At 40.7% G+C, this 12,765-nt stretch overlaps 1 protein-coding gene and 1 long non-coding RNA gene across 3 annotated transcripts in view; one reads left to right on the top strand and one right to left on the bottom strand.

The window, feature by feature from the left end:
* cdkal1 (CDK5 regulatory subunit associated protein 1-like 1) overlaps nt 1-12,765 on the bottom strand; it is a 292,036-nt gene that overhangs the window by 156,691 nt on the left and 122,580 nt on the right. For both annotated transcript variants that reach the window (XM_031298668.2, XM_031298667.2), the window contains exon 8: nt 9,888-9,991. In XM_031298668.2, the coding sequence (XP_031154528.1) occupies nt 9,888-9,991 (104 nt within the window). The remainder of the gene's footprint in view (nt 1-9,887; nt 9,992-12,765) is intronic.
* The window catches only part of LOC116049219, a 14,430-nt gene continuing 9,306 nt past the window's right edge, over nt 7,642-12,765 (top strand). The window contains exon 1 of the long non-coding RNA XR_004104836.1: nt 7,642-7,871. This is a non-coding gene — a long non-coding RNA (uncharacterized LOC116049219). The remainder of the gene's footprint in view (nt 7,872-12,765) is intronic.

Below are 12,765 nucleotides of genomic sequence, written 5' to 3'. Positions count from 1 at the left end.
GTATTATATGTGACAGACAAAAAATACATTAGATGGCCAAAGGGTGTGGACGTCCAATTATTCCTGAGACAAAACCAGCTTATCACACTCGCCAGTGAGTGTGTATGTCTGCGAGAAACTATTACAACACGGTCAACAAGAATCAGAAAACTAGGTTGGCCAACTGTGTTACTGTGTTTCCATTGGGCACTAAGTAAGTGTGTGTGTGTGTGTGTGTGTGTGTGTGTGTGTGTGTGTGTGTGTGTGTGTGTGTGATGATAGAGTTACAAAGAGGGTACAACAAGAAAATAAGTATGTAAAAGAGGTATTCTGTACATGTCAGGAGGGCTAAAACTGACCAGTACAAAAAGTACAAAATACTGAAAAGGTTTAATAACTTAATGATTTTGATTGTATCCATCATTGAGGACAGTGGGTAGATAGTTAAACCTCATAGCTCTCCTCTCTCATTATCCATCTCTGTCTCTTATTCCAACTGTCTGTAAATCATTCAAGTGTAGACCCCAACAACCTAAATAATTTTCGAGCAATTTCTAATCTATCCATTTCTCATCACATCCTCCTTGACAGATTAGTGTCTATTGGTTTCACTGGCACTTCACTTACCTGGTTCAAATCATATCTCTCCGGCTGCTACCAGTTTGTCCAACTCAACCACTTCAAATCACAGCTTTCCCCAGTTATGACTTGTGTTGCCTAAGGTTCAGTTCTAGGTCCTCTACTGTTCATCATCTACGTCCTTCCACTTGGTCACTTCTTCAGAAAATTTGGTATTATTTTTCATTGCTACGCGGACGACACTCAGCTCTATGTATCTCTCGACCAAGCCCAACACCGCCATTTTCCCCCTCTGACTGCCTCCTAGAAATCAAATCCTGGTTCACTCAAAATGTCCTTGAACTTTACTGCAATGAAACTGAATTTCTCCTCGTTGGCACCAAGTCCACTCTGGCAAAATGAAAACAACTTCTCACTTACAGTTGACAACTCCTTAGTTTCCCCCACCCCCCATGTTAAGAGTCTGGGTGTCTTCCTTGACAATAGATATGGCCCGATACCATTTTTTGCTTCCCAATACCGATTCTGATACCTGAACTTGTGTATTGGCCGATACCGAGTACCGATCCGATACCAGTGTGTCATATATTTTATTACGTTTTATTCTACTTCGTTTAAGAATGCTTGATTTTGATTGACTGAGCACAGCGTCATCAAATAGTAGATCAATACGCCGCTTGTATTTTTTTTCTATCACAGAAATATCAAACATGAGGTCCATTCTAAAAATAAACCTTGTTTAAAAAGGTTTCTAAAATGTGTCGGAAATCTAAAGGAGGGTCAGTCGATACATAGTTTTGCAAGTGAAATACAATGTAGCAACTATGTTATTAAACTAATGTTAGTGATCAGATGCAGCCTTGTGTGGTTGCTATAGAAACTAATTAACGTTAGCTACAGTTGAGCTAACGTTATTCGCCGTAGACGAAGAACCACAAAAATACAAATGATTCAAACAAGGAAAACCTCCGAGGCGCAATGTATGCGGAGCCAGGCAACCCCAGACGTCCAGTCCTGAGCTTCAAAAAATATCTCGCCAGACGTCCGCCGGGTGTCACCGCCTTCTACCTCCATCTACTGAAGGACCCCCAACCACATCTCTGGTACTCCACACAGCCGATGGGGAAGAACTACCTGGGGGACATGCTTCCACGATTGTCCAAAGCAGGTGGTCTGACCACCAGATACACCAACCACAGTCTTAGAAGCACGGCTGTCCGTCGTCTGTCTGAGGCCGGGCTGGAGTCCAGACAAATCATGTCTGTTACGGGACACAGGTAAGCCTAAGCCTAGGTTATACATTCATTGTGGTAATAATAACCTGAAGCCTACCTGAAGCCTACTGCAAATATACATTTTTTATTTTATTTTTTTGCAGGTGTGAATCCAGCCTCAAAAGCTACTAGGCGCTATCCAACACGGACAAAAAAGTTTGGAGTCGGGTGTTGTCCGCACCCCAGCAGGCCTCCGCAGCAAGCATGGTCTCTCCCCCCCAAGCTGCACAATCCTCTCAGCCTACCTCGTCCGATTCATCTTTCTCTGCCATGAATTTCCCTATGCCCTTCTCTATGTCTCATTTTACCATCAATGGGAATGTCCAGTTTAATACACATAAATGAATCGCCTGAATCGCAATAATTTTGTTATACATTTACTGCAAATAAAAATTATTTGGAATAAGGAATGCATGTTTGATCATTTGATGTAGCCTACAATGTAGCAACTACGTTAAACTAGCTAGTGATCAGATGCAGCCTTGTGTGGTCGCTACTTCAGGCTGCGGCCGACAGTAACGTTACACATCGCGGATCAAATTCTTCGTAAAAGTTGTTATATTGTTTTGGGGACAATGACATGGCTGGATAGCTAGCTTGTCTTGTTGTTCAACATACTGTCAAATTATTTTTACTGATTGCCAACTGTACACAATGTTATTGACTTTGGATCTTGTTAGCATAACGTTAGCTTTCTGGCTCGTAGCTGAGCTGAAGGGTTCTATCAGCTGAGCGGACTATAAATAGCTCCGGTTGCTAAGGGAGGCAAGTCGTATCTAAGGTCCTTCCTAATTCCTGGAGCAGTGAACAACATTTGCGTTGCATAAGAACCTGATGGATGGGAATGACTGTTCCAGGTATTAGTCAAACCGTCAGGCGTAACCAAGGAAACAGAGTTATTGTTTCAGCTACAGCTGAGCTAACGTTATTCACCGTAGTTCTAAAGGGGACTACTTTTTGAGGGAGATGAACTCAAACAGAGTATACATTTAATAAGCATGCAATACGAATAAGAAAAAGCATAATTATTAAAGTATTTGAATTGTTTTATTATGTTGGCAAGTAAGAAGTAGAATAAACGGGATAATCACCTCAAGGCAGGGCAATAAACAGTTCGATATGCCCGGCTTGTGGAAGGTTATCATCCAAATAGCCGTCCACAAGCCAGGCACATCAAACTGTTTATTGCCCTGCCTCTCGGTGATTATCCCTTACTTAACAACTGTATACTACTATCCCTGTATAGATGTGATATGATTTCTATCTTTGTTGTCGGTCTGGCTCAGGTTAAACTCTGTGTGAAACATGAACAAACACAAACAATGAATGCCACAGAACTTTCTTTTTTTATGCAGTTTGACAGTCAGTTATAATGGAAAAAGAACATAAATAAACTACTTTAACATAGATTTTCTTTAGGGCTTTATTACGTGGTATCGGATCGGTGCATAAACTCCAGTACTTCCCGATACCGATAACAGCGGTTTAGACAGTATCGGAGTATCGGAATATCTCTACTTGACAGCACTATTATTCGAATCTCACATCAATAATATTGATGGGTCTGCCTATTTCCACTTACGCAATATCAACCGTCTCCGTCCGTCTCTCACACCGAACAGCACCACCATTCTTGTTAATGCACTTGTCACCTCCCGTTTTAGATTACTGCAACTCTCTCCTCTCTGGTCTCCTACTCCTCCATAAACTACAACTGCTTCAGAACGGAGCTGCCCGGATCATCACCAGAACCCCATCCATCGAACACATCACCCCTGTCCTTCAATAACTCCCTATCAAACACCGCATTGACTACAAGATTCTCCTCCTCACTTCCGAAGCTCTCCACAACATGGCACCTTCTTACCTCTCTGACCTCCTTCACAACTAGAGCCCTACCCGTACTCTTCGCTCTTCACCACACCTCCTACACTGTCTTCCATGGGTTACAGAGCTTTACCAGCCAAGCAGCCCCCCGTCTCTGGATTGCACTCCCAGGAGCCATCGGTGACACTGACTTTCTCCCCACATTCAAATCCCATCTTAAACTCTTCAAACTGGTATACTTAGTGTACATTTATAGTTTGTTTTTTTTAATTTTTAATTATTATTATTAATTATTAAAGATATAGTGCGTAGTTTCTGTCTCCCCCATGAGGAATTCTAAGTAATGACAACAACACTGTCGGCACGTCCACATGATACAAGCCTTACGTGATCGCGCACACGCCCCCACCCCTCCTCCACGCAGTTGCTTGTATCCAAGGAGGACACGGAGGATTAAAAAGAAAACATGATGGACTCTTCCGAAAAGGTACTCTTCACTCGAGCTTCTGCGCGGGAAAGTCACCAGATGCCACAATCTTCTGAACATAGCCATACTGAGAAATACAGAGAGTTGTGTGGAGCTGATAGTCCACACACAATAGGGAACCGGTGCCCGGTATCTACCGGATGAAATAGCAACGCGGATTACGGTGCCACTTAAATGTCTGCGTTGCGCTCTGATGCTGCATGTCACACTAGTTAACACGTTACACAGCAGCTAACGTTAGCCTTGCGTTTACTGGTAAACTGCTATCTGTTGTGGAATTTTCCTCACGTTACTCTGTCCTCTGTGACTGTCTACATCTAAACTAAGCTGCGCGGTGCAGGGAACAACTCTGATTGGCTCATGGAGGCACGTGATCAGAGAGTGGTTTACGGAGCTTTGGAAAAAAAAAAAACTTTGATACAGAGCGTTCTATGAACGGAATGAAGCATTTTAAATAGCGCTCAATCACGTGAATTTGATCATGGGAAGCCGTAATCGTGATTAAAATTCGATTAATTATGCAGCCCTACCTAACTACGGTTAACCAATATCAAGTTTATTACAAGTTTGAATGAACATGCAAATTGTTGAAGAAGAATGTTGGTTTTGTAACCAGGGTTTAATTGATTAATAAGTAAAAAGGGAAGGTGTATCTTCACCCTGCACTGTCACCCACATCTAACATATGTACACACACACACACACACACACACACACACACACACACACACCAAGGTTCAAGCAGCTGGTGAGTTTGCCCTTGACTGCCCACCCCCGGGCACTGCAGTGGCATGGATGCAGCTGTTTTAAAGAGTTCTGGATAGGATTTAGAAAGCCATGTCCTTGTCAAGGGTATGTTCTTCTTTTTCATTACCCAGATATAAACTCAATAACAACAGCAATAGCAACGCAAAGTCGCCTTGACTAGGTTTTAGAGATGCACCGATTACAAATTTTAGGCCGATTCCGATTTCCGATTTAATTTCTTTCTAACCACTTTACAGCACACACAAATATTTATTTTCTATCTTTTCTTTAATAGAAAATGTACCATCTTTCATAGAACATAGAACATTTTTTTGAATAGATAATCGATCACTATAAAATAGAACTATATAATTTACTACTGGTGAAATTCACACACATCTAAAGTGCAATGTTATAGAAGAACCATTTCCTTCTTTTCACATCCAATATCCAACTAAAAATTTTTTATATATTTAGCAAACTAAACTTCTGTATGTATGAAAACAGGGAAAACAGTTAAGGGCAATAAAATAATATATACAGTGAGGAAAATAAGTATTTGAACACCCTGCTATTTTGCAAGTTCTCCCACTTAGAAATCATGGAGGGGTCTGAAATTGTCATCGTAGGTGCATGTCCACTGTGAGAGACATAATCTAAAAAAAAAAAATCCAGAAATCACAATGTATGATTTTTTAACTATTTTATTTATATGATACAGCTGCAAATAAGTATTTGAACACCTGAGAAAATCAATGTTAATATTTGGTACAGTAGCCTTTGTTTGCAATTACAGAGGTCAAACGTTTCCTGTAGTTTTTCACCAGGTTTGCACACACTGCAGGAGGGATTTTGGCCCACTCCTCCACACAGATCTTCTCTAGATCAGTCAGGTTTCTGGGCTGTCGCTGAGAAACACGGAGTTTGAGCTCCCTCCAAGGATTCTCTATTGGGTTTAGGTCTGGAGACTGGCTAGTCCACGCCAGAACCTTGATATGCTTCTTACAGAGCCACTCCTTGGTTATCCTGGCTGTGTGCTTCGGGTCATTGTCATGTTGGAAGACCCAGCCTCGACCCATCTTCAATGCTCTAACTGAGGGAAGGAGGTTGTTCCCCAAAATCTCGCAATACATGGCCCCGGTCATCCTCTCCTTAATACAGTGCAGTCGCCCTGTCCCATGTGCAGAAAAACACCCCCAAAGCATGATGCTACCACCCCCATGCTTCACAGTAGGGATGGTGTTCTTGGGATGGTACTCATCATTCTTCTTCCTCCAAACACGGTTAGTGGAATTATGACCAAAAAGTTCTATTTTGGTCTCATCTGACCACATGACTTTCTCCCATGACTCCTCTGGATCATCCAAATGGTCATTGGCAAACTTAAGACGGGCCTTGACATGTGCTGGTTTAAGCAGGGGAACCTTCCGTGCCATGCATGATTTCAAACCATGACGTCTTAGTATATTACCAACAGTAACCTTGGAAACGGTGGTCCCAGCTCTTTTCAGGTCATTGACCAGCACCTCCCGTGTAGTTCTGGGCTGATTTCTCACCTTTCTTAGGATCATTGAGACCCCATCTTGCATGGAGCCCCAGTCCAAGGGAGATTGACAGTCATGTTTAGCTTCTTCCATTTTCTAATGACTGCTCCAACAGTGGACCTTTTTTCACCAAGCTGCTTGGCAAGTTCCCCATAGCCCTTTCCAGCCTTGTGGAGGTGTACAATTTTGTCTCTAGTGTCTTTGGACAGCTCTTTGGTCTTGGCCATGTTACTAGTTGGATTCTTACTGATTGTATGGGGTGGACAGGTGTCTTTATGCAGCTAACGACCTCAAACAGGTGCATCTAATTTAGGATAATAAATGGAGTGGAGGTGGACATTTTAAAGGCAGACTAACAGGTCTTTGAGGGTCAGAATTCTAGCTGATAGACAGATGTTCAAATACTTATTTGCAGCTGTATCATACAAATAAATAGTTAAAAAATCATACATTGTGATTTCTGGATTTTTTTTTTTAGATTATGTCTCTCACAGTGGACATGCACCTACGATGACAATTTCAGACCCCTCCATGATTTCTAAGTGGGAGAACTTGCAAAATAGCAGGGTGTTCAAATACTTATTTTCCTCACTGTAAATAACAAATAAAAATAAAATAAATATAGCCTTGCAGTATAAAGATATTTCTCAAAACACACACACAGGCCTGTTTGAACGTCAACAGTAACGTTACCTGAAAACAGCGTGTAGTTTCTTTTTTAGCAAGTTTGCTTTATTTGTCATTGTGCATAAATATGAACAATACTGTTGCTGTCAACAGGCTTATCTGCTGCTAACATTAGCTACCGGCGTTGGTTTTTAATGTTGGTTTTGATGGTTGGTTTTTAATGTTGGTTTTGAGCGCTATGCATCCCCACTAACCTGGAAAGCGTCTCGAAAGTCTCTTTTTTTTACACAGCGGCCAGCGGGGCGTCAGAGGCAGACGGACCGTAGCGTTCGCTAAGGTTAGCTTCTTGTCTCATCTGGGGTCTGACAAACAGTAAATTCATCAAAGTTAGTGTGCCCACCGCTATTTTCCGATAAACTGTAGCTGTCATATTTCACAGGACCCGCGTGAGTGCGGTTTTCATGTTCCAGTTTTTCAGCCTCAGAGGGGAGAGAGTGAGAGCGGCTGACTGTTCGCCTGAGATCAGTATAGCAGACGGCTCTGCAGAGCCGTGTATAATTATAACTATGACATTTCATAAACAGCTGATTGAGCGGCAGTGCGCCGCTGTTACATGCATATAGCGGAAACCCTGTATGTGCACGTGTGGTGCTGATGTTGCGCGATGTAAATCATGCGCCTCCCGAGTGAATATGACCGCCATATGTCAGACTGACCGGCAGGTCGCTGGTTATGGCCGATGACGTGAAAATCAGCCAATTCCGGTCACCAGCCGGTCAATCTGTGCATCTCTACTAGGTTTGTATTGTTTTATTTCCTCTGATTAGCAAATGGGAAAAAAAATAGGCCTATTTTAATTCAGATCGGCACAATGTGATTTAATTCTTTTGGCCTCTCTGCCTGTAGCAAGTAGCCTGCATTTCAATAAAAATAGTTAAAAAAAAAAAATCTATATCCCTTGGTGATATTATTCTTTATATAGCCTGCCTATCAATTATTTGTAAGCACAATTAACACAGAAAATATTTGACCGGAACTTTTCCCATTTGACCGGTAATATGAAACCTCATAGGTCACATGACCGGCACCAATTTTTTTTTTTTCTAGTGGAAACACTGCTTTATACATATTTTTGTATGTACTGTATATATCCGTAGGAGCACAGTTGGAAGGAGCCTAAAATCAGAGAATTTCATTGCCGACGAGTGGTGTGTGTACATGACAATAAGAGACCTTGTACTTGAACATTGTGCTAATTCTTTACATCGATGCTGTGATCTTGCCAAAAAAGAAATGTAATCTGCTGTGCAGCATCCTCTCATCTGTTACGCCTCAACACTAGACTTCCAGGTTAATGTTTGATTTTCTTATTGGTACCTTTAATAACAAAGCCCCACAGGCCCTTGGATTTTTTGGGCATAAAGGCTGCCACAGAAACAGTAACAACACAGTGACCACAAGTCATACAAATCGCCACTTCATAATGTTTTTAAGAGTTTGTAACTGTGTCAGTAGCGTGTTCTTGTGTCAGCATGATCTCTCTATCATCTCTTGACAACTGAATCCTGAGAGCCCGCTGCTCAAAGCATTGCCTTCAAGGAGTAGTGCTACCTTGAGGATAACTAAATGACTTACCTGTATTTAATTATTATTATTTATTTATTTTACTTATGCTTCTTTATGTATCATTTTGTTTGTGTGTGGGGTATACCCTACCCTGCCTTTTTGTTTGTGGGCGGCAAAATGTAGGTTCACTTTACTCCAAATGTATACTTGTACGGATAGGTTATGAGGATGCATGGGGATTGGGGAGGGTGGGGAGTGGGTAGAAGATATTTGTGTATGTATATTGTGCTGTATATTTGTGTATTTATGTACATGGCAGCACTGTTGCGCTATGTACAATTGTATAGAAAACTTGTGAAAAATAAAATAAAAAATAAATACAATTTAAAAGCATTGCCTTCAAGAGTTCAGAAAATCAAACCTTAAAAACAGGTTATTTGCTACTGTAGCATCTGCTATTAAAAGAAAGCTGTTCATCAGCTGACTCATTTGTTTTTATAAGTGGGAGGTCTCTAAAGTACATGTCTGACAGCTCTCAGGGATAAGGTCTTTTTTTGACACTGACACTGAATAAACAAGCTGTAGATTTGAACAAGATTTAAAACACAGCTCTTCTACAATGTCCATGGTCAAATTTTTAGGTTGAACTACATTTAAGTTATGTGCATGAGTAATCAAAGGTTAATAGGATGAGATAATTGACCTTAGCATGTGGTAAAGTACTCAGGTAATGAATTCCATTCAATATTGTTATTTGTGTATTAGTTTCAGTCTAAGCTTATTCAGATGTAGTAAACCGATTTTAGGTTCAACACCAGACAAATTAGTTTTAAAAAAATCAACAGACTATACCAATAAAAAAAGTAATTGATGGATAATATACTGTATATAGTACGTAAATGCTCAGGAAGTCAGATTTGTGCTATCAATGTGTAGACTTGAACTTGACTGACCCGCCTGGGGCTCTAACAGAGGCATGGCCTGCTGTGCGATTAGGGATTCTGGGAGTCTACTCTTAAGGAACAGATGCCAGGGCACAACAGCTGTTCATCTGACATCAAGACCCAAGCAATCCTATATCAGCGCCTGTAATCGTCCAATAGCAGCACATCCCGTTCCACAGCAAATTAATCAAGTATATAAATCAGTATATTTGTCGGACATTCAATGACTCTCATTGTCATTTAAGTACCTCTTTTGTCTCATGTTGTGATTGTTTGTGTGTCTGTGCATGTGTGAAAGAGATAAAGTACTCACCCTGGAACGATTGCCTGGCTCGCTCAACAAGCTCCTCGATGGGATAGCTGGCCAGGTCTCCTCTGGCATGCTTAGTTTTACAGTAGGTACATGCATTCAGACACCTAGACAGACAGAAACAGACAAACAGCGAGATGGTGAGACAAGGAGACAGGGATAGATGCAGAGAGCAGTACTCTTCAAACATCATTCATCACTTGAGATGTGAGATGCCACAGATAATATACAGTATAACATTGAGCACAGAAACTTGTATTGTATTATATGTTGCACACTAAGGCATTCAAATAAGCTAATATTTCACAAAAATCTGGCTACATTTGGTGCAATACTTACAAGTTGGAAAACTAATTTAACTTTTTTTTATTCATAATTCAGGTTTGCTTCTTGTACTACACATATTTAACTGAAAAACACAATTATGTATTTGCTTTTGATGAATGATTTATACATTGTAAATAATTTACAATATAGCATCTCAGAATTGACCACTCCAATGATTAACATTTTCACTTGAATCAACTTAACAGTGGAGATGGGAGGGATTGAGGAGAACACGGTGAGTGCACAGATAAATAGAAGATACTTTTTAATGTTTTAATGAAATCTATTCATGCACACTTTCCCAATAGAGCAGATGCAGGAGAAGAAAGCAGGGAGTCAAAACTGTCCTTTTTCTCCTAAACCGTTTATAACGACCCCAGCTAGCACCAAAATAACCGTGGACAGCTGCCTCTCCGACCGAGGCAAGCAGTGAAAAGATTAAACTCAATACATTGTTTTGTTTTACAAAAAGTAGAGAAGCTTAATTCAAATTGACTGTGAAAGGGAGGGAGTAAAAAATAAAATAAAACAAATTACACAGACAAAAGGAGAAATACTGGCTTACACCAGATCCAGAAGCATGGCATGGTTTAAACTCTCGGGAGTCTTTGTTCAGGATGAAGAGGGCTTTGCTTCAAGAGTTGCCTGCAAATCACTACTGAAGAGAAGGAGGGCCACTGTTCTTTTTGTATTCACTTCCTTAGGGTTTCATTTCTGACCTCCAATTTGTCATACTGGGTTAAAAATACACACTGTTTTTTCGCTTACTGTTTCACTGTTGGCTTAACTTTCTGGCAACAGCTCTAGTTTGTTGTAGGAACATGCTGTTGAGTGAACACGTGTTAAACAGTGTAAATTACTAAATGTATGTTTGTGGGGATCAAAATATAGAAATGAAAAGGTAAAAAGAAAATGTTTCACCTTTTGCTATTCATTTATGGTGCAAAAAAAAAATGAGCTTGCCACCTTCAAGATTTTTTATTTATTTTTTTCTGTATAACTCAGTTGAGGTTGAAACTAACACTGCTAGAGTTCCCAATAGAGCCACACTTGCCAAGTGTATACCAACTTTAATGTAAATCACTAACAATATCCCTGAGTAAAATACAGTATGTCAAGTGATGTTTTCACTAAAAGCCCCACACTGACCAAACTGTGACTAATATTGGACCACAGTCCAGCTACTCATAAAGGAAACAACGTGACCATCTATTAACACAGCACCAGTAATGCAAGCTTTTAATACAGAAAAAATGTGTCACAATGTTTAAATTGGTTTGCTGTGGGATTTATCCACTCCAGTGCAACTACAAAAATGCCCTACTAATGATTAGTAACCATAACATTCTCTGATGTAGGGCAGCAAGTATGAGAATATGAAATCAGACAAATGTAGATAACAAGCATAAAGCCTGTATCTGTCCGTGACAGACTCATGGAGAAATAACAGGGATTCCCCAGAAGCTTGAAACAAAAAACACAGAACTTGGTGCTATGGTAATAAAGTAGCAGAGAGACGATCCATGTATCCACACAGTTTCTGCTACCCACTGAATGAAGACTTGAAGGCGCTCTAGGAAAAACAGGGTGAGACACTACAGATGGAGTTGAGAAAGGCATATAAAAGAAAATGACTTCTCAGAATGTGCAAAGGCTTTATTGTTCACATACAATGTTATGAAGTCCACATACAAAATTTGGTGTGAAAGTTCCGTTTAAAATGTATTTCTCTGAGGAAAGGCAAGGTTACTTGAGTACACTTGAGATTACTCTTCTACTATGGGTTCACATTCACACCAAGGCTATCTCAACCCACAGCCCTACTACTACTGTTACTTACTGAGCAGATCAATTACCACAAATCTGACAAAGCAGCAATGCAAGAGGGTCTAAGGAACCTACTGTATAGGTTTTTGAACACTCCTTTTTATCACATTTATTGGACTGTGAAAGACCTCCATACTGTAAGTGCCCACTGAAACAACTACAGTATCTTTATACTCATTTTGAAAAACAACCAAAATGCCAAGCGCATCCTTTAATGTCACCATGGAAAAAAACAACTGAAAAACAAAAAAGAGAATATAGCTATCTATCCATCCATCTCTCCCTCTCAGGGTATTGCTTATCGGAGTTGAGGGCACTAAAGATGGCAGCTAGGTCACAGGACCTAGCTGTGGGGAAAACACAGACAGATGGGGCCCTGCATGTGCGTGCACACACGCACACACACACGGACACATACACACACACACAAACCACCAGGGGGTCCATCCATCTTAATGTGATCAGGCCCAGCTGAGTGGATCACACCAACATTAATTTCAAGAGACAGTCAGTGGCCTGTCTGTATGTCTGTGTGTGTGTGTGTGTGTGTGTGTGTGTGTGTGTGTGTGTGTGTGTGTGTGTGTGTGTGTGTGTCAATTATATGTATGTGTGTCCATGTGCTTGTGTGAGTGTGCTGCTGAACATTTGTCCAGTATCACAACAACGCATTAGCAGTTTCGACCTCACCATCAACCTAAACAGACTGTGACAAGTAGTCAGCACCCTA

This window comes from Sander lucioperca, chromosome 10 (genome assembly GCF_008315115.2).
Source record: "Sander lucioperca isolate FBNREF2018 chromosome 10, SLUC_FBN_1.2, whole genome shotgun sequence".
Classification (NCBI taxonomy): Eukaryota; Metazoa; Chordata; class Actinopteri; order Perciformes; family Percidae; genus Sander; species Sander lucioperca.
The sequence above is the reverse complement of the archived record's forward strand: the minus strand, read 5'-3'. Positions and strand labels throughout refer to the sequence as shown.